This window comes from Hemicordylus capensis, chromosome 3, assembly GCF_027244095.1.
Source record: "Hemicordylus capensis ecotype Gifberg chromosome 3, rHemCap1.1.pri, whole genome shotgun sequence".
NCBI classification, from domain to species: domain Eukaryota; kingdom Metazoa; phylum Chordata; class Lepidosauria; order Squamata; family Cordylidae; genus Hemicordylus; species Hemicordylus capensis.
The window spans coordinates 247,153,373-247,180,872 of NC_069659.1; the positions used below are offsets into that span (position 1 = coordinate 247,153,373).

Here is a 27,500-nt window from a genome sequence, read left to right on the forward strand (position 1 = left end):
TAAGGTTTATATTACTGTATTTTTGGACCGTCAAATAACTTAATACAGGGAGCAAAAAGAAAGAGAGAGAGAGAGAGAATGTACATTCTGTAGGCAAGTCCCCGATTTCATTTGGTTTGCATTGGTTATACATTCGCGCTTGTGTTTCTTCGGCATCGGCGGCTCCACTGCAGAAGTTGGAAGTCGGGGAAAGGCGAACACGGATCTAGTGCTATCAACACCCCGAACGACACACACACTTCGCACACAACAATGGGCATCGCGTTGTCTTGTCCCTTCTGCAGCGGGGGCAGAAGCAAACTCCGGGGAAGGGGGAGAATAATCTAGAAAAGTCCCGGCCTTCAAAGGCCACCAAGGCCGGCGTTTGATTCAGGTAGTTTCAAAGGGTTTTTACAAAAAGATCTCCCTTCCCCGACTACAAAAAGAAAACCTGATATAGAAAACGGTCTACTCATATACAAGCAATGCGGGGCGCTGGAGTGGTGGGAGGAGAGAGAGGAAGGCAGCCTGTGGGCCTGGAGCAGTTTAGAAAAGATGGCAGCGGGGTTCAAGCAGGAAGCGGCAAGGGAAGCTTGGGGGCCACCCCCCCTTCCAGTCATTTCGAAGTAGGGGGTGGGTGGAGGACACCTCTGGAGGTATTTACAACTATACTGTACACTCTGGCGCTCTGCCTTGGTAAATACACAGCCCCATTTCTCCCCTCCTAATTGTTTACACTTTTTTAAAGAGAGTAGCGATTGCTAGGGAAAGGGCCCCACACCACCACCACCACCAGGCCCCAGGGCGGCGGCGGCGGCTGCTGCTGCTTCATAGGCCAGTCTCCTCGTCAGCATCGCTCGCCGGCCCTCCGTCAAGCGGGGCCACGAGGGGCTGGGGCGCTGACCCCGGCCGCGGCTCTCCCGCAGCCTTGAAGCCGGCCGGGCCCTCACGAGTGCTGCGACATCCCGTTCACCAGTCCGCGCAGCTGCCGCACCACCGTCTCGATGAGCTTCTGCTTGTCTCGGTCGTTCTTTCGGAACTGGGCGAAGATGTTGTTCTTCTTGTTCACGTCTTTCATGCTGGAAGGAGAGAAGGACAGCCCGGCTGAGCAAGCCCATTCGACGCCCCCAGCAAGACCCGGGCGAGGGCAGCGCGCCTCTGCGCAGGCAGGCCCGCGGAGCACCCCCGTGCCCCGAGGGAGAGGGCTGCAGGCCGCGAGCCACCCAGCCAACTCTCGGCAGCGCGAGGCTTGACCTTCGCGCTCCGCCTTCCTCACAGAGTCTACTTCGTCGCCCATTTTCGTCCGAAGCACCCACAGAGCCGACTTCCAATGGGAAATGCTGTAGGTGTGAGACCACAGGTACAGCCTGAAATCCCACGGGCCAGTTTCGCAATAAGTCGGAAGGGCCGTGATAAAAGGACTCGCCTGCGATCCTAAGCAAACCGATTGCCATGCATTGGAATCAGACTCTATCCGGATAAGGAGGCATCCGATCCTAAGCAAAAGCTGTACTTGGAAGTACGTTCCAAGGAAAAACAATGGAACTTGCTAAGAAGTCAACTGTATTTAGTCCCATTTGAAATACCAAGTTTTCACACTCAATCTCTCACATGCAATCTACTATGATCAAAGCGAAAGGGAATTGTCATTTATATGATTTTATAACAATCAAGACACTTTATCTGGCTTGATTTTCCTTTCAGTTTCTTTCTAAGGAAAAGGACACGAAACTTGCTTGCTGGTTAACAACCTGAAAAACTGAACTCTGGGGATTTAACACCCAACGGAATCGAAGGAGTAATTCAGAAATGTCAGAAAAAGGTAGAAACATACATACCCTCTGTGGACTCTGCAAAATGTTCGTGCAGAAAAGCAGAAAAACAAAACAGAAGGAAACATTAGACACCATAGTGCAGAGCATTACTATATCTTTCTCTTTCCCTGACATCGGATGTATTTATGCTCCCGCAAAGACTGCGTCCTAAAATATCTCCCTGCCCTTCAGCCTATGCGATTATCTACTTGGTAAAGTTCCCCTGCCACCCGAACAACTTCTCCAGAGAACATTGCAATGGGAGCCTACGTAGGCTTATTCAGAAGCAAATCCAACCGAATTAAACGGGACTTCACTTCCAGGCTAAGTGTGCAAAGGATCGTAGCATTCCGTTCAGAAAACTAGCATTCGAACTAGCATACTTTAATAGAAAGCCGAGATCTCAGGAGGGAAGAGCTGGGAAAGGGCAGAGGCGCCTCTGCTTAGATTTCCTCTCTAGTCAAGGCATGTTTGCTTTGTGGGGTGCAGACAACTTGATACAAACTTGATAGCCCAGCGACTTATCAGCCAGTTAAAAATCTTTAATTTGTTGTGTGTTGGGGCCGGGGTGGGGGAGAATTAGGGCAAAGCATGTGTACATAGGCAATATCGAAAATAATGCTATATCGAAACATGATGATTTGCAAATGTACCACATTGAATCCTATTAGATTAAAAAAAAAAAAAGCAGATTGGGCACTTGGACATTGAAACCAAGAGATGCTGAAATTCCGTCCTATGAAACGGATTTATGCGGAATCCATTTCCGCATAAGGCTCCGATCCCGAGTCCATTGACTTCGGGGTCGCAATGAGAGCAATGGAGCTTACTTCCAGAAAACTGGCTAAGGAGCCAGAAGTAAAGGGAGCTGCTAGTCTTAAAGGGGGCTTTAAGGAGTCGAGCTGGAGGCCTGGCGCAAAGAGATCCCCCTTGGCACCCAGAGACTGACGCATAAGACCCGCTCCCATCGCCTAAGCCTCGGGGGAAAGCGCCGAGGGCAGGAGGCAGGAGCTGCAGAGCGGACCTCTCGGGCCCTGAAGCAGCCGCAGCAGCGGGGCAGCCTGGAGGGCTTCCGCCTCCTGCTCGCGAGGGGGCCGAGACTCACTTCTCCAGCAGGGCCAGGGCGGTGCTTGGATTGACGCGCAGGTACTTGGAGCTGGGCTGCCCGTAGTCCGCGAGGTAAGTCGACCAATCCCACACCATGAACAGGTCCAGGAGCTGGATGGGGAGAGACAAGGAGAGGCGGTTAGGGCCGCTGCCCCCACCCCCACCCCCAGCGGCCTGGGCTCCGAAAGGCTCCGGGTGGCTCTGGCGGCAGCTGCTCCACCCAGCCCTGCCTTCCCTTCTTCCGATCAGTTTGGGAGAAAGCTCGGAGCGTCTCGAATAAGGGGGAGACCGGGGGAGCGCTGTAGGAAAAGCAGGCCGCAGTTTGGGAAAGGGCGCCGGGAACGAGGGAGCGACGGCAAGGCGCCGAGGCAGGCAAGCTGGCGATTGGAAACGGGTCGCTGGCCCTTGGCCAAGAGCTTTCCAGGGGTTAAAGGGAACCTTCGGCCAGTCACCTCGCTCTGTCCCGGGAAGACCCATTTCTAACTAGATTGCCTCCCGGTCCAGGACTGTGGCAGGACAGACCAAGTTTCAGGGAGTTGTCAATCATCTAACTCGGCAGAGGAGGGCGGCAGTTCGAATTTAGGGCGACGGAATTAGCATTCAGATAACATGTAAGATATGGGAATAAAGAACGTCAGATCAGAATACTCCAGCATTTAGTTAATCTAGATCTTAGATTGTGAGCCCTTCCGGGAAAGGGAACCATTCTGTTTAATTATATCTGTGTAATATAGATATTATATCTATGTATGTAATACAGATAATACAGGTATTGTTTCTATTTATGTAACCATTTTGGGAACTTTTGTTAAAAAGCAGTATATAAATATTCATGGTATTCATTGTGTAATCTAATGTAACCTAGTGATTTATTCATTCATTCATTCATTCATTCATTTCTATACTGCCTTTCCAAAAATGGCTCAGGGCGGTTTACACAGAGAAATAACAAATAAATAAGATGGATCCCTGTCCCCAAAGGGCTCACAATCTAAAAAGAAACACAAGATAGACACCAGCAGCAACAGTCACTGGAGGTACTGTGCTGGGGATGGATAGGGCCAGTTACTCTCCTCCTGCCAAACAAAGAGAATCACCACGTTAAAAGGTGCCTCTTTGCCAAGTTAAAGGCGACTTGCTGGATTCTCCATCATTCTGCTCCCCAGATGCTAATGGGCTGCAACTCCCCTCACAGGACCCTAGGAAGCTTCCTCACACCATGGGTCCATCGAGCTCAGTTTTGTCCACAGGGACTGCCAGTGGCTCTCCAAGGTTTCAGGCAGGTGTTTTCCCCAGCACTATACTTGGGAGATGTTGTCTGGGATGCAACCCGGGACCCTTCTGCATCCACAGCAGATGCTTTTCCACAGCAAAGGGCCCCATCTACCACGGTGGGTTTGGCCACTGCAGCTGGGGAGGATGGGAGTTGTAGTCCAAGAACATCTGGGAATCGAAGGTTGGGGAGCCCTGGCATTAGGTATTAGCACAAATAAATCAAAGAGAGGAGAAGGGGAGAAATGGAGCCAGCATGGTGCCGTGGTTAGAGTGCTGGACTAGGACGGGAGACCCGAGTTCAAATCCCCATTCAGCCATGAGACTTGCTGGGTGACTCTGGACCAATCACTTCTCTCTCAGCCTAACCTACTTCACAGGGTTGTTGTGAGGAGAAACTTAAGCATGTAGTACACAGCTCTGGGCTCCTTGGAGGAAGAGCGGGATATAAATGTAAAAAATAAAATAAAAAATAAAAAATAAAAAATAAAATAGAAAGAAAAAACGAAGGGGATGGGTGGGGAGAAGAAACCCCCCCCACACACACACCCAGCACCAGCTAGTGTATCAGCGCCTCTGCTTCTTCCAAGGGGAGCCTTTGCTTAGCAACTCGTCTCCAGCCGGAGCTGCTGTCAACTCTGCGCGTAATCTTTTAAAAGCCAGTGTGACTCTCGCAGGAAAGCAGCGGCCCCCGCCTCCAATTTGAAGCCCTAATCCCCTCTAAGCCAGTTAAACCCGACTTCCGATCCACGCTCGCATTGTTTCGAGCTGCCAAGCCTTTAACTTGCTACTTGGGCGCGGATCAGATTCCTCCATCCTGGCGGTTCTTAAGAGCAGGTTGTTTTGACTTCTGGGAAAGCTGACGGGGGCGGGGAGAGAGAGCTCGCAGTTATTTATCTATTAATTAACAGGGCTCAATCTGTGATTTCCTTTTTGCCTTAACCCGACATTGCGACCATACTTGTGCACCGGGAAGGGGGGGCGGGCGACGCGATTCATTCCCCCTTCCTGCTGCCTCGGGGCCTTTTTGCCGCTTTCAGGCGCGCTCCAGGCTCCCCGCTTCGCACCGAGCAGGGCGATTCGATTTCCCACAGCCCTCCCAAGTAGAGCCTAGCTTGAGCCAGAGAGCCCTCAGCCGCCTCCACAGAAGCCAGTCAGCGACTTCTGGTCAATGTGAAGAGGATCGAGGGGCCAGGATCGACAAGCTATTCGACTCCCCCGGAGCTGTCCCATGAAAGACTAAGAGGACTCTGGAATGGGGTTGCAACCCCCACTCACAAGCCTAGGTTCTCCCTTTTTAATCTAACCCCAGGCCCACCACCACGACTTAAAGTTCTGCCAGGGAGTAGATGAAGGAGGAATAGATGGAAGTAACCCTGAGTGCATTTCTCTTGCCCTTGACGCCACAGGGAGTGCCCCCCCCCAACATCGGGGATGGAAAACAAGGGGAGAAGGGACGTTTCCAGACAGACATGAGCCTTGGTCTCTCTCTTCTTCTAGAAACTGAGCCCTCAATTATCTATTACCCTCCAAAGTCAAGGCTTCCCCCAGGTAAGCTCTTCCTAAAACTGAAATAAATAGCCTTAGGAAAGTGCAGACCATTTCCAAGACCAGACCATCCCTCAGCCTCTGTCGATTTGTGCCTTAAATGCAAGTTGTTAATGTGACAGAAGAGAAGGTCAACGTGCACATTCTTGCTAGCATGGGTTTTGCATTTGTTTCACAGACCAAATTTAATGAAAAATCTATCTAAAACTTCACCCATGAAAATGCCATCAGCTCTCTCAGCTGGAAGGAAGAATTAAAATGCTTCTCAGCTTGCTGGACAGATGAATTTGCAAACACAGATACAGTAGGCAGTGCCTCATTGCTGGGCTAGTGGTACTCAGCTTGCCACACATCCTTAGTGGGCCATTTCACATGCGACATAAAAAGGTGGGTCCCTAAATTTCCACAGCATGTCCACCCCGCCTTTTCTGTACTATTTTTGAAGGGGAGACACATGTACACTACCAGGTTTGACTAGTATAAATCTCCTGGGCATTTTATAAAGAGATGATGATGATAAAGGGAGAGGAAACATGAACTTGAGAACAAAAGATCACTTGATCCTTTGGTTTTATATAATTAACAAACTTTAATCCGTATTCTACTCATAAGAGAGGAACTCTAACCTTTTAGTATCCTGACTTACAAGTAGAGGGTGGAAGGTTTAAAGGGTAACAAATTACTCTTGGATTCTGCTTTCAAATAGCATACAAGCAAGGACCCTGATCAGCAAAATTTCACAAGCAGCAAATAGAAGATCTTACTTCCAAACAGTGCACTCAGGATTCAGACATTAGAAAAACCACTACTAGCAAAACCTTGTTTAAGGATGCATATAGAAAAAGTCTGGCAAACATAAAAAATGATCTACATGCCGGTGCAACTCAAAGCACCTTTAGGAATGAATCTCCACCACCACTTCGGTTCTGCAACTGAAGCCTCAAACAAACTTGCAGATGTAGTTCAGAAAGTAGAATTACACCTTAACCAGGAATGAGAATGTAGGATCAGAGGAAAATTCAATAGGCATAAATGTTGCCCATTATAAACTTTTTGCTTTGCCTTAAAAAAAAAAATTAAAAGACAACCAGGATTTTCTAATGATATTTCTCTTGTTTAAATACAAAAACATTTTCTTGTTCCCACGTATAATGGACAAATACCATTTCCTCAATCACAGGAACAATTAGGTTCTGAAAGATGGTGATGAACTGTTTATTAGAATATATCCTTATTAGACTATATCCTACGTGATATATTCTAGCCTAGATAGGATACAATTTAACACACTTAAAAAGCCTCTCCCACAGAAGCTTTGGTATCAGGGACATCCCTAGAGAAAGAATATGAGAAGCTCTCTCTTCAAGCCCATCTCATCATTTAATCAATCAGTCTTTTACACCCTGCTGCTAAACACCCTAAACTAGAAGCCAATCCCATTTTTTCTGGCACTTACAAGTAAGTCTCTTAGGAACATAAGCTTGATCTATTGCTTTCTTGCAGAATTCCTCCCCTGAATATCATACCACTGAGCTTCAAACCAGCCACACTGCTTAAACTATGTAGATGGTTATAGACAATTAGTTTAGCTTCCAGTGTGCAATGTACAGGTATAACTCACTTTCTTAACTCTAAAGCAGGAGATCAGTGAAATAATACTGCTATCAAAGCTGCCATCCTACACACCCTTATTTGGAGCATGCTCCACTGAAAATGAATGAGACTTATCTATATATATACAATTCTCGTAAAAGTACCCTTCGCTAATCCCATGTGTGGCAGCTCTCGCGAGAGTTCGCAAGTGAGCTGCCAATTAGCAACGGGGACGGGTGGCTAGGGGCGCAGAGGCTCTGCACCAGGTCAGCTTCTTTCTAAATAAAAGTTAATTCAATGGCAAAAAAATACCACCCTTACTGTGGTACTGAAATTTATACTCCAGGAATGTCTGCCTTCTCAACCTGTCCACTCAGTGATCGGAGTATGAAAGCACAAAATAAAGATATACCCATTTTCAAACCCCGATTGGCTAATTTATTAGGTTTGGTATATTCTTCACTCTATAGTGAAGACTATACCTTTTTATTGTAGTGAAGTACTGGGATCTTTGTGGATCCCAGTGGTTTTCATGGGCCTAAGCCTGGGCTTGGCTGCTTATGAGAACAGCCTCAGATTACTGATCGCTATGACAGTAGTACACTCCACTAAGCTCTTCTTTGAAACTTTTTAGTTTTGGTTCAGCCTAGTTAGCGCCAATAAAGCATGGTTTGTTTGTTAAAAGGCAACTGTAACCCAACTGCAAATAAACCCCATTGCTTTCAAAAACTGTTCAGGAACCAAGGAGCCAAAACCTACCAGTGCACTTTTAAGTATAAGGAGGCCAAACAAATATGTCAAGCCACCAACGTAAAAAATAAAACCACCATAATATGGAATCAAAGAATCACTCTAGCCACATGCAGGGATAGTCATGGGTGTGACTGAAGACTCACAGTGTGGACACCCTTATTAATCTCTTGATATTTGAGGAATATACAACATGTTATTTAACCAAGAAGGAGTTAAGAGTATATTCAAGAGATAGCAAGATTTATTCTGGCCACTCAGATCATGCAATTCCCTGTGTTCTCAATCTTTTTTTGCTTGTTAAACTGACAAAATTGAACCCTCCATGGTGATAGGGAAAGTCGGGTGGGGTGGGGTGTAACTTGAGTACTATGCAACACTTCTTGGGAAAGTGGCACAGGATATTCCACCCCTCATTTAGAGTCTTATCTGCACAACTGTGTCCACCCCTTCACCACTTCTCAGCTATCTTTAGTGAGCAGCATCCAGACTAAGTTAGTCACGACTAAGAACCATCAAAATAAATGAGACAAATTAACTTCAATTGGATTTAATAATAACTGACGATGCAGCACAATGTCCAGGAAGAATACCAGCAGGAAGGCCAAGTATACACATTACTGTCATAGGCGAATGGGTGCATTGCCAGACTATTATCCTCAAGGTATCTTTGAAGACAATTGCACATGCATATTCAGATATAACACTGGCTGTGAATGTAGGATAGCTGAAAGTTACATTGGTCTTGAACCTCACATTTATCGCAAGCTATGCAAAGACCCATTAAAGCCACACTACTCAGGACATTCCTGTTAACTGTATTTTTTTCCCCAAAGGGACTTTCATGCAATTAGGTTTTCCATCTACAAATGACTAGAATAGAAGAGATGTGCAACAGAAAGTATCAGGGTGTGTGTGAAGAAACACACATAAAAGCCATGTTTATTCTCATCTATCTCATCTATCATTCTCATCTATCTCTATATCTCAAAATTCTGCATCACAAGAAACTGAATGCAGCACATTTTATACATTGTATTCTTTGGCACAGTTTATTTTTATCTATATCTGTCTGCACTAGTCATGGGAAATGCCTATGAAAGATTCCACACCCAACTACTCGATTTTCCATAGTCTTTCAAGACCGTTTTTACTGAAACTAGAAACTTGTTTCTATAAAATAAAATGAAAGTGCAAAATCTCATAATACTAAATACTACTACTACTGCAGATATTTATACACCCCCTTTCAACAAAAATGATCAAAGTGATTTACATGAAAAATAAATAAATTTGTCATTTGTGCTAGTAATAATAAAATATATGCAGCCCTATGAATGAACATACATTCAGAGAAGCAAACAAATATTTACTGAAATGATACATCCTGCTTAGTCTCAAGCGTGATGCATCTGGCAGGAGCTGGCTTGCCTTCCCCGGCAGAGGAGCATTGCCATCTTTGCCTTTGCCACGGCACACGTCCACACGAGCAGCAATGTGGTAAAGGCAAAAGCTGAGAGTGGGAGGACTTCCTCCTCCTGCACCCCAGAGTGCCCCATGCCACAGCACGGCAGGCACGGCAGTTGGAAATGGTGGCAGGCCGAAGGGGAGCCTATTTACCTAGGGGCAATTGTGCACACGATCCCTACCAAGGTAAAACAAACCTTGGTAAAACCCTGGGCAAAAAAACCAGGGCTATCAGGTTCTGGAGCAGCCGAGAGCAGAGGGCTCCCATTGCTCCAGAGGGAGGGCTCTTCAGGCAGCTCGTGTCGTCTGAATAGCCTTATTGTATATTAACTGGAACAGACTTCAGAGCAATCAGATGCATGTCAGACTAGCTACAGCCTGCATGAAGACAGCAGAGAGTACAAGAAAACACAAAGAACAAAGTGTGACTGCAAGCCGATTCCACACTCATATAAATACCTAAGCAACAATCTCTAAAGTCTCTGTTGCTAAAAGCTACATAAGCTAACTTTACATGCTTCAGAGAACCAATGCATACAAGCAAATTACATAATCCATCCAATTATAACTCCCCTCTTCCCTCCTGAGTGCAGGTTCAGGGGTTATGTTGGGACACTCTCCAATGAGGATGGAGAAGATAGAACTGTAGTGACAGCAAGGCTGCTGCTCTGTGCGATCATATCAACATATCATATACTTATGATTTGTCTTACTTCACAGCTGCAGTTGTGAACTTGGCACACTGCAACATGTAATGTAAAACAAGGATTTTGACAGCATATAAGTATACTGTGGATCAGTAAGATTTGCTTGGTGTGCAAGCCTTTGGAACCATGTCCTGATTATTTGTATCACTTGTACACAACTTTGCACACAGCAGTGCCAAGTTACATTTTGCTATGTTCCTTAATTAACAGGATGGAGATGCTCAACAGAATCTGGCAGGTATGTTATGCATCTTGCATTGGCTAGAGTTGTAATGAAAATGTGAGCATTATGTCAAATTAAATGTATTGTTCACTAGAGCAAGTATTCACTGTCGATTTTACAATTTGCCAACTTATGCCTTGAATAAATGCTATATATAAACAAGTTATGAACTATGCCTGCTTCAATTTAAAATTGCAAAGGAAAAAATAAATAAAAAGTGTCAGTACTGTATACAAGTATGTACCCTAAAATAATTATGTCTGTATGTTTGCAGACCAAATGGTCAAAGACCTCCTGTATTTGCCTTTTAGTCATCCATTCTCTAAGAATAGGAACCATTTGATAGCATCTGTTGTGGGCAGAATTTCTTTTTTGCCTCTGCTACTGATTACATCCTATGGAATAAGGATGCTAAAGCCTTTTAAGAATCAAATATACCTGACAAATAATAGTAATATTAAAAAACCTCATTAGATCAGATGCTGGAAACTCACATGTACTTATTTGCTTATGACTGGAATCTTAGTAAGCTACTGAAGTGAAAGATATTGTCAATGGAAAGGGGGAAAGATGAAAGGGGGGGAAAGGAGGTCAATAAAAATGTGTGTGTTTTCACACATGCATGTGCGCACACACACTTATGCAATTACTACAATGTAAATGATGTAATGGCGGTAGTCTATCAAGATTTGGCTAAAGATACATCGTGACTCAAAATCCATCAGATGAAATACAGTAAACATGTTGATTTCCACTGAAAAACAGAAGAGGGATATAATCCTAGGGGATTTAAATCCTGTAATTAATATAAAAGGTGGAACAGGAAAAGAATTTGAAGGCAAGTCCAATCATAAGGCAGCTACTTCTGCCAATACACACATCAGCTAAGACAATTACAATTATTTACAGGGATGGAGAAGCTTTAAACTCTTGTCTCGTTTCAAAAATTGTGGTCCACAGATCTCCTTGGTGCTAATACTAGTGCTAAAATTACTGGCTTACAGTAGCAGCAACACTAGTATTTCCCTATTTTGACTTTTCCACATTAGCAAGTGCCATGGTTGGCTCAGGAACGGTATGGCTACCTAGAGCACTTAATGTCAGTTAAGCAGAACAAATATGTCTCCTTACCTGAAGCGCACACTACATATAGATCCACTTTTACCAAATAGTAAAATGCTATTTTTACTATTTTACTATTTTTAGATCCATTTTTACCAAATAGCTACATATGTAGGATTAAAAATGCAATTTTTTTCATACATGGCAAAGAGGCTGTTGCTTTTATATCGCTCCTTTCAAGCTGAAAATATTCACAAGGTGTGCACTGAATTAATGGTATTTTGAGAAAGGCAAAATCTTTTGAAGAAAACACAACCTTAATATGTTTAACAGATAAGATACATGAATATTAAGTACATTTCTTGGCATAAAACAAAAAAAAATCTAAAGAACAGAAGAAAGCAGACTACAAGGGCAACTAATATGGCATGTACACACACCGTTTATGCACACTTCTATACTTTATAAGCTACTAGAATATAAGGTCTCTTCATTCAGTCCTGTTATGGACCATTGTTTAAAGGTATTGTTTTAGGGCCTCCATTCTTCTTATGCAGCTAAACAATGGAAGGCAACCATTAATTTTTAAAGCAACAATAAGGTGATTATATGAGGTGATTAAAATATACAATCCATTTCAATTTAAGATTGCAAAAGAGTCCAGAGAAGGAAGTCTGCTACATGCTGTGAACAGAAAACATCACACTCACTCTACACTGAACTACAAATACATATTCTCTGATCATACAGGATACCCACCCAGTTCTCTCCTCTCTATTGCTGCAGATGTGGTAGCCTGAACACATAAGAAAAAGGCTTTCTAAATGTTCAAAATCCTGTTTCAGGAGATTTGGGTCTGGAGAGAGCTTTGTAAGGAAATTATTGATGTGTTGTATCTTTGACTCTCTTATTTGCTAGAAGCTCAAACTGAAACAATTTATTCTTGAAGAAACATGAAAGTACCTATAGTCATACTTTTTTACACAGTAAAAACAATTCCTCCTCTCAGTAAAGGCCTTGATATGATCTGGGGAGAAGAGCAATTTAAAACTTATTGAGTTAACTGAGATATAGTATAGCATATGGGATTCTATAAAATAGGGGGCGGGGGAGAGAAGTGGCATGATACATTTTAAGGCTAGCTAAATTACTATCTTAACCTCTTTAGAACATTAAGATGGCCTGATTTGTCGTTCCCACCTTTTAAAATTAATTTGATTGAATTTTTATTAAACAACATTTTGATTAAATTTTATTTCCACCTCTTAAAAATGAAACTAAGATATTTATAGGTCTGAACTTGTTTTAAGGAGATGCAATCCATGATCCTTAGATGGAGGGAGAAGGTTGAGAATTCAACCTGAAATAATTTTTTCAGTTTAATCATTGTTGTTCATATGCACAGAAAGTACTCAAGACTCTTAAAAATTATTTTTAATTTTCTCACAGGTATAAACAAACGTTGGAATAAAAACGTATCAAGAGTCAAAATCAGCAATACCGAGTTACAATCCAACTATATTAAATTACAACAAAGAAAAAATAATCTTGTATTTTGTTGTTCCAAAGATTAATAAAAAGACTCAAATTAAATATATAATCATCTTCCAACATTCAAATACAGTTAGCCATTTTAAGCATTACTACAAGATCCCATAATTGACCAATCATCCCAAGAGGCAGAATCAGTGAGTTTCCACTTTCTTGGAATGATCAATCTGGCAGCAGTTAGTAAACATGTAAGCACTCTAGACTTCTGAGCAGGTGTTTTAAGCTTATTATTATTATTACATTAAGCTGATATCATCCACATAAAGTAGATGAGTGTAACAGAAGCCCTTGTAAGAGAGCTACCATAGTGTAAACATTAAACAATTAAAAGGGGAGCAAGAATACAGTTGTAACTAAAGTATGTTGTCTGTAAGTAGTTCCTGACTATCAGCATAAAAAGCATCAAGCACATTGAGGTGTCAGATATGAATATTAGTCTGCTTCATCGTATGCTTCTCCTGGAAATTCTATTAAAAGGCAACAGTGGGGTCTACAAATACCAAGGAGAATCAATAGCAACTACTCAAGGAATATTTATGTATAATATCCAAGACAATATAATTTAGTGGACTTCTCCCTTTCTGAAACCTGCCTGCTCAGTTGCAAATATTTTATTTTCTTCTGCACAATTATTCAGTTTGAATAGCAAAAACTTTGCATATAGATTTGCTGTTAATATACAACAAATTAAAGGGCCAATAGTTATATGGGTAATATTTATCTCATTTCTTAAACATAGGCACCACTACAAGGACAGTCTTCAAATCTTATGGAACACTCCAGGTGCATTTTAAAAAAAAATTTTGGGTGGCAGATAACTTTGCTAATACCAGTTTGTTCCTATTTGACTTAGGTAATCCCACTGGCAAAAATCTCCCCCTATATTATTTAGGATTTTAATAAGAGGTTTGATTTCATCAGGGGTAAGTGCTGTCAGTTAGGTACTCACCCAACTCAAAACACTGTAGTTGTGAAATAAGTATAAGAAACAGCGTCATTTGTATTTTTAAAAAAACCTTTCTTCTCATATAGATTTAATCTCTAATGGAAGTGAGGCTCTTTATTTTCTTGGATGTAAACTTCAAAAAGTTTGTTAAATTTCTCCTTTTAAATCACCTGCTCTCCTTTTTCAACATTTTAAATTGAAATTTCAAAGGAAATTGCTATACTAATGCTACACACACAGTTAAAATGTGAACAAAATAACTATTACTGTGATTATTGCATCATATGCAATGCTGCTAGTATTCTTCACTGCAAAGTTAGCTATATTTTTGTACATTCATGTAAGATCAATGCTCTTTTCCCGATACATTGGTTGACACCAATTGTACCTACTTTCATGTAAAGCATTTATAATCAACATGCTGCCAGTCAGTCCCTATGAAAACAAATGTCTAATTCAGCCACTGGATGGCCAAGAAATACTATGAAAAACTTGATTCCATACATTAAAAGGCAGTTCTGTAAGTCTTTGAATAAGACATAGTGGGTTTTTTGGTGGGTTTTTGCCCATTTCTGAATTCTTGGGAATTCATTTGTTGTATTCAGTGCCCAATAATGAGTTAACTCCTGTTATTTGGAGCCTCAAGGAGCTAAGGCTGAACCCTGTAGCCAGACCAGTATCAAAAGAACAAAAGAATATGTGGGAAGACATTGGTGTGAAGAATTCCTGTCGCTGACCCCATGTTTTGTGCCCCCACTATTTGAACCTAATTCACATCTTCAAATACACCACTCAGCGATTTTGCTGCAGGATAAAAAGGACATTTGTCCCATGCTTTGAATAACCTTTGTGGTTTTGGATTTTCCATCCTGTCACTAGATTCTTTTAAACTCAGTTTTAAGAATGCAGATACAGGACTACAACCTGGTTTAGACAATCCATTAGCTATTATTGTCAATGAGATTTGCACTACTACTAAGAATATTTATCAGATGTAAGTAATGTATTGAATGCTGATTTAAATGGAGAAAACAAAGAACTCATAGGATGTGTTACATAGCAACACACAGTCATGTGTAAGCAACAACACACAATAGGGTCTTACTGCATTTGATCTTTCAGGTGCATTCAAGTCCTATGTATACAAAAGCCACACAATTCCATGTGGATGTTCCTTAGAGGGGTGGGTGGGGATGGGTATAGTTGCCCCAAGACAATCATTCAAGAAAGAAAAGCCAAGGCAAAAAGACATATTTGCTGCACCTATTAATGATCAAAGTAAAAATAAATAAATTAAAAAGTAAGAAAAGATTGCGTATATATAGCTGGGACAGCAGCGGCAGATTAATCTCACTTAACAGAGCTGTATTGAAGTGTGTATGAAAATTTATTAGAAGGATAAGTAAGGCATTTGTGCTAGTTCAGATTTTTCAAATTATGAATTAAACCCAAATACTGAAAAAGGAGGTCATTTTCCTTACTGAGCTATGTTCATATTTACACGACTTTCCTTGAACCAAAAAATTGTACCATATGCTAAACAGTTTATTATTAACTGGTAATCAACCAGATATTCCTAGTCCTGATTGCATGTGTAATTACCTTTTGTCAAATACAATCTGCCTGATAAACATGTCAGAACGCTTGCTGCTTAGTCTGTTTCAACAGGTAAATGCTGCCTTTCCACAGCCTTGGGGCATAATTAACAGAGAGAGAAAAGCCTGTTATAAAAACACACAGAAGCTGATTCACTAAGGCAGGAGTTCACAGCATGCAACCTGCCAAGGCCTATTTCATGGCCTGCCATGCTTGCCTGAGCACTTATTGAGTTCCAGCCTGCTGTGACAGGGCAACGGTGGCAAGCTCTGAAGGAGGATGTTCCACATGAACTTCAGAAAGGGACAGGATGAGGCCTATAATGAAGACTTGAAACAGCAGCTCCGCAAATCCTCTCTAGAATTAAGGCAGGCATATATTTAAGTGGGCCATTAGCAATGGCAGGGGAAAAAGAGATGTGGCAGAAGGGAAATGGCACCCCAATCCTGAACACCAGTACTTTTACACTAGATCACACTCATTTACTCTGGTAACATAAAATAGTTTAATCACTTCAGATCATTAAAGTGGATGAAAATTGTCCATAAGCTTTCTTTTTAAAAAGCAGGAAAATAACCACTGTAACAAACTCAATTGCGTTGAAAAGGTGGCTATAGTGTGTTAAGGAACAGCCAGTGCACACCAAATGATCTTGAGTGATCTTAGAAGCAAGCTAATTGTGATCCAAAGCACACTTATTTGGAAGTAAGTTCCACTGAAATAAACGGGACTACTTTCAAGAAAATGCGTTCAGGATAAGCAAGCTGTTTTCTTTGAGGGATAACTGGGGCTCATCAGGGCTGAGAAGATTTTGGCTGCAGCCCAACAAAGCTTGTAAAGTGTATAGCCCTGCACTATGGGGAGTGCGAAAAGAAATCCCTACCTGACCTCTGGATAACCCAAACAGGAGATTAGCCCATTTCCAAGCAAAGTAAGTTGTCACACTGTTAGGCCAATTGCTTCTATTGACATTTTGCATAAACATCTTACACAGGGTGATCAGAAAGGACTGTTACGCCATTAACGTTTCCCCCCCTCCCCTTCTTTCCCTCCCTTTTTTTTTAATACCTAAGCTTTTACAGAATAAAGGCCTTTCTGAATTAGGGATAACAAAAGGGTCAAAAGGTCACAAACATTCTTTTAACTAGGTACAAATCTAGAAAGTTTAAATTCATTGGAAAGTGCAAATTAGAACTTTTTAGTACAAAACTCTGTGCATACCCCTAGATCTTTGAAAGAACCCATCAATTCAGCTTACCCTAACTTGGATGACATGAATACTTGTGTCAAAAACTTTAGGTTACCGTAGACTGCATTTTTATTATTCACCTTCAAATATTCAAAACCATTCACATCCTAAAGTTTAAAAAGTAGCTTGGCTCCACTAACCATTTTAAACAGATAAATTGCCACTATTCTACTCGTCATAAAATATTACTCTAAGCACAGAGGTTAAAACACATCCCTTAGAGGTAGCATTAACATACAAATGCCTATCACTTACACAGCATGCATAGTGTGGCACTGTATGTGTACCACATACAAAATATTTTATAATCTTGTTTTATTTTGGCTTTGATCAGAGATGGAAACTCTCTCTTTATAATAGAATGAAAGCCTCCTGCTGGGAACTGCAGATTACAGCTAATTGCTAGATTCTTTGAAATTCCAATAATAGATTGTGACCTTTTTAATTAAAAAAAAAAAAAAAAACCAAAAGGCTGACCGTTTTCTACCAAAGTAGCCCATGCTAAATGCTTGCCATTGTGAACTACGCTGAGGGATTTTAAACATGAGAGTGATGTCTTTATGAATAAGATGTCAAATTGTTATCAGCAATTATGGATACCATTTCTGAATTTGAATTCAGAAAGTCTCAAATTTAAATATAAAATATGTCAGGGCTGTTACATACAGAATTTGATAATCATATATAATATTATCTGTCTCAAACACTGCACAAACCACATACATCTGAAAGTTCAGTTAACGTGAGAAAGAAAAAGAAAAAGCACCCTTTCAGCCAGCATGGAAGTAAAAGATTTTCAGCATCATTATATGTATTCATTGAGCCTTGTCCATTTGAAGTACTACATTATGAGTGATTAAGCCAGAGTGATGTAGTGGTTAGGGTGTTGGACTAGGGAGACTGGTTGAAAATCATGATGCTTTAGCTAGTCACCACTTCTCAGGCTATCCGACTACATTTCGTGGTTAAGAGGAAAACGGGGGAAAGGACATTGAGTCCCTTGGAAAAAAATAAAATGAAATGAAATAAATCTAAAATGAAATCTTTTGCAACATGAATCAGCTGAGAACAGGCTATACTTTTCATTCTGCAAAATGAAGTGTTTGTGTATTTCGAAAGTCTACATATTCCTTTGCCAGAAGAAGTTGGTCTAATTTTTTTTTAAAAAGTATCAGCATATCTGTTCTGTCCCTCTCATACCACAGGATCAACAAAGCAACAGCTGTTATCCATCAGAACATAGTGTTCAAAGGCTGGAGTCCAGGGAATCCCGTGCAAGTGCACAATAGACGGTGGAAGCTGATTTTTCCTTTCGGTGGCAGCCATTCATGTTTCATTGACAGTGGCAGTCAGTGGAAGGGGGCAGCTGAAAAGTTCAGAAGCTCACACCAACCATGACATGCTGTGCTTTGGAATCCAGTCAGCAGTATCCACATAAGAACAGCCCTGCTGGATAGGGGGGACATAGGAAGCTGCCATATACTGAGTCAAACCTTTGATCCATCTAGCTCAGTACTGTCTACACAGACTGGTAGTGGCTTCTCCAAGGTTGCAGGCAGGCGTCTCTCTCAGCCCTATCTTGGAGATGCCAGGGAGAGAACTTGGAACCTAGATGCTCTTCCCAGAGCGGCTCCTTCCCCTAAGTAGGGGTGAGTCCGAACCGGTCCGGCAGCCATTCTAAAGAATGGCCGAACTGCCGGACCCGGTCTACCCGGCCCGGCAGGTAGACTGGGCCTCCGGCGATCGGAGGCCCGGTCTACCCGGCCTTTTCCCGGCGGGTAGACCGGGTCTCCGGCGATCAGCGTCCTTTGCGGCGCGCGCATCTGCGCGCACGCAAAGCGCCTTCAGTATGCAGCAGGCCTTCGTAGCGAGAGGAGCTCCGTCCGGTAGCTCTTCTCGTTTTTTCTAAAGCATCGGGTGAGTCCTCGGGCGGGCGGGCAGCTGGGAGGGAGGGAGGGCTGGCAGGCGACGGCGGCGGCAGGGGTATTGGTAGTTTTGGTGGGTAAATCTGCTCGCGGTGGGGGGGGCGGGGCGGCTGGTTTCCAGCGCCCCGTTAGTCTGTTAAATACGGGCACTGGAGGGGGCAAAGAGGCGGGAGGGGTAAGCAAGCCCTCCCCGCCCTTAAAGAAAGGCCCCCCTTCGGACTGCTCCGGACCGTGCACATCCCTACCCCTAAGGGGAATATCTTACAGGGCTCACACATTAAGTCTCCCATTCATATGCAACCAGAGTGGACCCTGTTTAGCTAAGGGGAGAAGTCATGCTTGCTGCCACAAGACCAGCTCTGGATCAGACCCAAGGCCTAATTAGACCAGCATCCTGTTTCACACAGTGACCCACCAGATGCCTCTAGGAAGCCCACAGGCAAGAGGTAAGGGCATGCCCTCTCTCTTGATTTTACTCCCCTGAAACTGGTATTTAGAGGCATCTTGCCTCTGAGGCTGGAAGTGGCTTATAGCCACCAGACTAGTAGCCAATGCCACTGATAGACCTGTCCTCCATGAATTTGTCTAAGGCCCTTTTAAAGTCATCCAGGCTGGTGGCTGTCACCACATCCTGTGGCAGAGAATTCCATAGGTTAATTATGTGTTGTATGAAAAAGTACTTCCTTGTGTCAGTCTCAAATTTCTTGGCAATCAGTCTCATGGGATGACCCCTCATTCTAGTGTTATGCAGGAGGAATACAATTTTATCTCTATACATTCTCTTCTCTATAATTCTATAGACCTACATCATGTCACCCCAGTCATCTTTCTTCTAAACTAAAAAGCCCCAGGTGTTGTAGGCTTGCGTTGTAGGCTTGCGTTGTTACGTTACGTTTTAGCCTTACAATGTAAGATGCTCTAGGCCTCTGTTCATCTTGGTTGCCCTCTTCTGAACCTTCTCCAGTTGTATAATGTCCTTTTTGGAGGTATGGTGACTAGAACAGTATACAGTACTACAAAAGGTGGCCACACCCTAGATATATAAAAGAGCATTATGATATTAGCAGTTTTATTTTCAATTTCCTTTTAAATGATTTTTCATGGCCTTTCTCATACCTGTCACAGATTGTGTAAACACTTTCAACAGGCTGTTCACCATGACCCCAAGTTCTCACTCCTGTTCAGTTATTGACAGTTCAGACCCCATCAGCATATATGTGAAGCTGAGGTTTTGATCCCAATATGTATCACTTTAATAGTTTGGTGTCATCTGAAAATTTGGCCACCTCGCTGCTGTTTATCCTAACTTCTAGATCATTTATGAATAAATTAAAAAGCAATGGTCCCAGTACAGATCCCTGGGGGACCCCTCTTCTTACTTCTCTCCAGAACTGTCAATTTATACCTAGCCTTCTATATGATTAACAATTTTTTTTGGGGGGGGGAGGGGGGAGAGAACACTGTCCAGCAATTTGCTTGGCTCAGATGTTAAGATAACCTGCCTGTAATTTCCACGATATCCCCCTGGATCCCTTTTTAAAAATTGGTGTTACATTGGCTACTTTCCAGTCCTGTGGTACAGAGCCTGATTGTAGGGATAAGTTACATATTTTTGCAAAGAGGTCGGCAATTTAACATTTGAGTTCTTTAAGGACTCCTGGGCGGATGTCATCTGGCCCTCATTATTTGTTAATTTTTAATGTTTCTAGACAGCTAGATCATCTCCTCTTGTCATCTCTGACTCAGTTCTTTAGCTTTTGTCCCTGAGAAGCTCAATTCAGGCACAGGTATACGGTCAGTATCCTCTGCCATGAAGACAGATGCAAATAATTCATTTAGCTTCTCTGCAATCTCCATATCCTTCTTAATAATCCCTTTCTCTCCATCATCTAATGGACCAACTGCCTTCCTGGCAGTTTTCCTGCTTCTGATGTATTTAAAGAAGTCTTTGTTATTCTGCTTGATTATTTTAGTTAAATGTTCCTCAAACTCTCTTTTCACCTCCCTTATTGTCTCCTTGCATTTCTTTTGCCAGAGTTAGTGTTGCTTTCTGTTCTCTTCATTTGGGCAGGCCTTCCCATTTATGAAGGAATTCTTCTTCCCCTTTATAGCTTCCTTGACTTTACTTGTTAGCTATGCTGGTATCCATCTGGACTTGGAGGTACCTTTTTGGTATACATTCTAACTGGGCTTCTATTAATGTGGTTTTAAATAAACTCTATGCATTCTGGAACAAAGTGACTCTCTTGATTTTCCCTTTCTGTTTTCTTTTCACCAAACTCCTCATTTTAGAAGTTTCCTTTTCTGAAGTTTGAAGTATCTGTGTTAGACTTGCTTGGTGATTCTCTCCTCGCATATACTGTATACTGAATTTGATCACATTATGGTCATTGTTCCCTAAAGGTTCCATGACTCTGACATCTCACACCAGGTCCTGTACACCACTCAGGATTAAGTCCAAGGTTACCTTCTCTCTGGTTGGTTCCATGACCAACTGTTCTGTGGCAAAATATGTATCTAGAAATGTGGCCTCTTTGTCATTACTTAAATGTGAATTTACCCAGTCTATGTGTGGGTAATTGAAGTCACTCATTATTATAGCTCTGTCTCTCTTTGATGTTTCCCTGATTTCTTTCTGCAACTCCCCGTCACCGTCAGCGTTTTGATGAGGAGGGTGATAGCAAGTTCCTAGTAGCACATTTCCCTTCAGGCCTTGTACTGTCACCCACAGAGTCTCTATGGAGGACTCTGGTCTTCCAGCTTGTTAGATTCTATCCCTTCTTTAACATAGTGCTACTCCACCCCAAGTACGCCCTTCCCTGACCTTGCAATAGAGTTTATATCCAAGAATAACTGGGTCCCCACTAGTGTGCACTGTTCCACCATGTTTCCATTACACCAACTATATCTATGTTTTCTACTCCAGCTCACCCATCTTGGCTCAGAGGCTTCTGGCATTGACATATAAGCACCTATACACTGAATCTCTTCCCTGGTATGTGCTATCTTTCTTATGGCCATTTGATGTCTTTGACCAGCTAGCACATCCTTCTTTATTCTTTTCTACTCTGTCCCCTTCTGGTTTATCTGAAGCATTTAACCCTCGCACCTTATGGGATGGAATTTGCAGAGCTGGATGCTGCCCCACTCCTGTTGGCTATGCCCCAGGCATCATTTTAAAAGCTGCTCTGTGACCTTTTTTTATCTTAAGCGCCAGCAGTCTTGTTCCACCTTGATTCAAGTGGAGCCCCTCCCTTTTGCACAGGCTCATCTTGTCCCAAAAATGTATCCCACTGCCTAACAAATCTAAACCTCTCCTCCCTGCACCACCATTTCATCCACACATTGAGACTAATCGGTTCCACCTGTCTTGCTGGCCCTGTGCATGGAACAGGTAGCATTTTTGAGGAAGTCCTTTATCACTTAACACCAGAACTAAAATGTCATATGACACCCTATGTTAACCAGTCCAAAACAGTACAGATATATTGTCAGTTGTGGTGAATTATCAGCAGTTCACCTACAAAGATCTGAACCTTTGCTCTATTTCGCTGAATAGAGAGATGAACAGGAAAATGTACAACTGAAGAACTGAAAAAGAAAGTCTTTAGACAATACCATCTGCAGATTATTAAAATCCAGTTATATTCTGATGCAAAGCTGTCCATATTATGAGGGAATAAGGTGAATAAAGTTTTGGGCTGAAGATTCTAAAGGTAAAGGTAATGCTGTCGAGTAATTTTGACTCCTTTCAACCACAGAGCCATGTGGTTTTCTTGGTAGAGTACAGGAGGGTTTACCATTGCCATCTCCCATGCAGTATGAGATGATGCCTTTCAGCACCTTCCTATATCGCTGCTGCCCAATAAAGGAGTTGTCCATATTCTGGGAAACACACCAGCAAAGATTCAAAACAACAGCCTCCTGCTTTCTAGGCATGTTGCTTTAGAAATTTTTGGGCTACAGATTCTAGAGAGGGTGTTTTCCAATCTTCAACATGAATCTGAGGGCTTTTTCAGACAACACTGAAAAGCATACCCCTGTTCTTTTCGCATCTGCTCATACAGGTCCTTCTTAGCACTCAGTCAGTCCCCAGAAGATGGGATATAACTGGGGGAGAAAAGAGAATGCCATGCTAAAAGAGAGACAGCTTTTGCTTTGGAAGGACCCCCTTCCACTCCTCTTCTTAAAGGAGCTTTATCAAACTCACTTGTATTATCATAAGCAGCACATGGCATTTAATGATATTAATAAAAATTCCATCAAATGGTAAATGCACAATGCAATGCTGAGGAAAGAAGCAAGAAGCCTTCAAAAAGTCAACCAAAGAATGGTGATAACTGTTGAAGGATGTCCGCTTAGACTACAGAAGATTATCACATTCAAGAAATCCATAAGAAAAAGTGTTAAACTGATAAAAAAACCACAACCTTTTAAAAGAAGTCACAGGATGGCATGGTCATTGGTGGGGAAGTTCTATAATCTCATGACTAGTAAGGTCACAAACTGGGCAATGACATTTGTACATATTACATACAGAATACTATTGCCCATAGATGTACTAACTATTAACTGTTTGGGGGTAGGGGGACAAAATAGCATCACACTGCAAAGCTGAGTGAAACAAAGATGCTATTTTCTTATTGAAAAGTAAGACAAACAAATAGCAGTCCAGAGTGGGGTGAAGAAACACCTTTCCCCCCTCTAAGTCCAGCATTGTTTAAATATGGAAATCTCTCTCAATGACACTGGCAAGTTGTCATTATACAGAAAAACACAACCAAGTATACATATTAACTGCTGCAAAGTAATATGCTAAAATTATTGTACTGTATAGTTTATGATCTCCAAATATTTTGTCAGGCTCTGCAGTTCCCTTTGTTAGTACCAATGAGATTCTCAAATTGAACTACTAAATACTACACGGAACACTTACCTCTAAACATGAGCACCAGGCAATTTTTTTGTACATGGATTTCATTTAAAAGATGTATTAAAGCTGAATTTTTTTTAAAAAAATAAAATAAATAGATATTGTACTCATATATTAAGCTTGAAATGTTAGCAAAAAAAGTTCACTTCCTTTTAAGATACCTACATCTGTTTCCAATTGACATCCCTAAGTGAAGATATTAGCTGTCACTATAATGGGGATATAATCTCTCACACATTTGTAAGTGTATATAAATATGTAAACTCAGGGGTTATGACAGCTGGACCACAGGGAATAGTTTTTTGCTCTGAAAATGCTAGAAGTTATTTGGCTCCGTATGAATCGCTCACAACTTAAGTTCTCCCAAAGGGCAGAATACTTTCCTTAAATCTAGACCTTGGGGTAAATTCTGAGAGATTCTTGGCCTTGTTATATTTATGAGTAACCCCAGATATAGTGCTAATTCTTCAGGACCTCAAATGAACCAAGTACTATATTGGGCGAGGGGGTGGCGGGGGAGAGACAGGTGCTAGGAGATATTTTATGACCAAGTTATGATCTGTTTTATGATCTATTGGAACAACTAGAAAATATTTGGATACTAAAGCTTTAGCGGATCCCAATAACGCTTTTATAAGTTTATTTTAATTATTTATTTAACCTATTTCTATACCACCCAAAACTTCAGGGAGGTTTAAAATTAAAGTCATTTAAACATTAAAATCATTAACATTAAAATAATTTAAAACCCAACAATAAGAATATTAAAACTATAAATCTAATTAACTAAGTTAACCATTAACTAGTTAATTATTTAATGCTTAACTAAGTTAAGCATCAAACATTTTAATAACATAAGAACATAAACACAGCCCTGCTGGATCAGGCCCAAGGCCTAACTAGTCTAGCATCCTGTTTCACACAGTGGCCCACCAGATGCCTCTGGAAAGCCCACAGACAAGAGGTAAGGGCATGCCCTCGCTGTTGCTCCCCTGCAACTGGTATTTAGAGGCATTACCGTGGAGGCTGGAAGTGGCCTATAGCCACCAGACTAGTAGCCAATGCCATTGACAACCTGCCCTCCATGAATTTGTATAAGCCCTTTTTAAAGCCATCCAAGCTAGTGGCCATGCCACATCCCATGGCAGACAATTCCATAAATTAATTATTTATGGAATTAATTCCATAATTTAATTATGTGCTGTGTGAAAAAGTACTTCCTTTTTGGGGGTCCTAAATTACCTAACCTTCCGTTTCATGGGATGACCTCTGGTTCTAGAGCTGCGAGAGAGGGTGAAAAATGTCTCTCTTTCCACTTCCTCTACTCCATGCATAATTTTATACACCTCTGTCTCCCCACAGTTGCCTCTTTTCCAAACAAACAAGCCCCAGATGCTGCAGCCTTGTCTGATAAGGAAGCTGCTCCAGGTCCCTGATAATCTTGATTGCCTTTTTCTACACCTTTTCCAGTTCTACAATGGCCTTCTTAAGATACAGTTAAGAAGTACACAGTATTCCAAATGTGGCCGCACCATAGATTTGTACAAGGGCATTATAATATTAGCATTTTTATTTTCAATCCCTTTCCTAATTATCCCTAGCATGGATAAAATTTGCTTTTTTCCACAGCTGCTGCATACTGAGTCGACACTTTCAATTAGCTATCCACCATGACCACGACGGATAGTTATACACCGCTCTTCAACCAATGTTCTCAAAGCAGTTTACATAGAAAAATAAATACATAAATAAGAATGTCCCCTGTCCTAATTGGCTCACAACATTAAAAAAAAAAAGGCAGATACAAGCAGCATCCACTGGAGGGATGCTGTGCTGAGATTGGATAGGGCCAGTTAAAGGTAAAGGTTAAGTTGCTCTCCCCAAAATCCCTCTCCTGGTCACTCACTGACACTCAGATTCCATCAGTGTATATGTTAATTTTTGGGTTTTTGCCCCAATATGCATCACTTTACAATTGCTTACACTGAACCGCATTTGCCATTTTGTCACCCACTCACCCAGTTTGGATCTCCTCACAATCTGTTTTGGATTTCACCACAAATTTGGCCAGTTTGCTGCTTACCCTAACTTCTAGAACATTTACAAGTTAAACAAAACTGATCACAGTACAGATCCCTGGGGGACCCCATTTCCTACTTCCCTCCATTGTGAAAACTGTAGATTTATTCCTACCCTCTGTTTTCTGACCTTCAACCAGTTACCAATCCACACATGAACCTGGCTCCTTATTCCATGACTGCTAAGTTTACTTAAAAGCCTTTGGTGGAGAACTTTTGTCAAAAGCTTTTTGGAAGTCTAAGTATACTATGTCACCCAGATCATCTTTATCCACATGCCTGTTGACACTCTCAAAGTACTCCAAAAAGTTAGTGAGGCAAGACTTGCCCTTGTAGAAGCCATGCTGGTTCTTCATCTTCAGCAATGCCTGTCCTTCTATATTTACTGATTTATTTGATTTATTGATTTATTTTATTTTATTTATTTTATTTATTTGTTTGATTTAAAACAAAAAACTATAAAAACAACATAAAACCAGTTCACAATTTAACACATTTAAAACAGTAAAAAACCCTAGATGACCAGGCCACTCATTTACAACAATTTTAAAACCCTGGAAGGCCAGGACAAACAGATAGGTTTTAAGAGCTCTCCTGAAAGCCAATAATGAATTCAAATTATGGATTTCTGCTGGGAGCACATTTCACAGCCCAGGAGCAGCTAGAGAGAAGGCCTGCCTCTGAGTCGCCACCAGATGTGCTGGTGGTAACTGAAGACGGTCCTCCTCAGATGACCTTAACGTGCAGTGGGAATCATGCAGAAGAAGGCACTCTCTAAGATCACTTGGACCTAAGCCATTCAGGGCTTTAAAGGTAATAACCAGCACTTTGTATTTTGTCCGGAAACATATTGGCAGCCAGTGCAATTGTTTCAAAACAGGCATAATATGGTCTCTCCAGGTTGCCCCAGAGACCAATTTGGCTGCCGCATTTTGAACTAACTGAAGTTTCCAAACTATGTACAAAAGGAAGCCCCACATAGAGCACATTGCAATAGTCAAGCCTGGAGGTTACCAGCTGATGTTTAAAAATTTTGTCCTTAAGTATGCTTTCCACCAATTTACCCAGCACAGAAGTTAAGCTAACCAGCCTGTAGTTTCCCAGAATCCCTCTGGAACCCTTTTTGGAAATCAGTTACATTAGCTACTTTCCAGTCCTCTGGTACAGGCAGAGCCCGATTGCAGGGACAAGTTACATATTTTTACTAGGTGATTAGCAATTTCACATTTGAGTTCCTTCAGAACTCTTGAGTGAATGCCATCTGGCCCTGGCGATTTGTTAATTTTTAGTTTTTAAAGACAGTTTAGAACATCCTCTCTTGTCACCTCAAATTGGCCCAGTTCTTCAGCCTTCAAGCCTGAGAAGCTCAGTTCTGGAGCAGGTATATGGTCAGTATCTTCCACAGTGAAGACAGATGAAAAGAACTCATTCAACCTCTCTGAAATCTCCTTACCCTCCTTAATAGGCCTTTTCATGCCCTCATCATTTAATAGGGATGCGCGCGAACCTGTTCAGAGGCGCTTTAACGGGCCTCCGAACAGGTTCAAACACAGGGTGGTTTGAAGGCAGGGGTTGGACAACTTTAAGGGCGGGGGAGGGTGAACTTACCCCTCCCTCCACTTTCTCCCCACCAGTGCTCACTTGAAAACCAGTCTGGTGGGTGGTGGGGTGGCAGCATACCTCCTTGCCGTCCTGTATGC

The 27,500-nt window shown here is 42.0% G+C and overlaps 1 protein-coding gene across 7 annotated transcripts in view; it reads right to left on the reverse strand.

The window, feature by feature from the left end:
* The window catches only part of EXOC6 (exocyst complex component 6), a 138,180-nt gene continuing 110,680 nt past the window's right edge, over positions 1-27,500 (reverse strand). For all 7 annotated transcript variants that reach the window (XM_053309487.1, XM_053309489.1, XM_053309488.1 and 4 more), the window contains 3 exons: positions 2,899-3,011; positions 1,818-1,829; positions 1-1,058 (listed from right to left, as the gene is read on the reverse strand). In XM_053309487.1, coding sequence (XP_053165462.1) covers positions 926-1,058; positions 1,818-1,829; positions 2,899-3,011 — 258 coding nt within the window. In that variant the 3' untranslated portion in view covers positions 1-925. The remainder of the gene's footprint in view (positions 1,059-1,817; positions 1,830-2,898; positions 3,012-27,500) is intronic.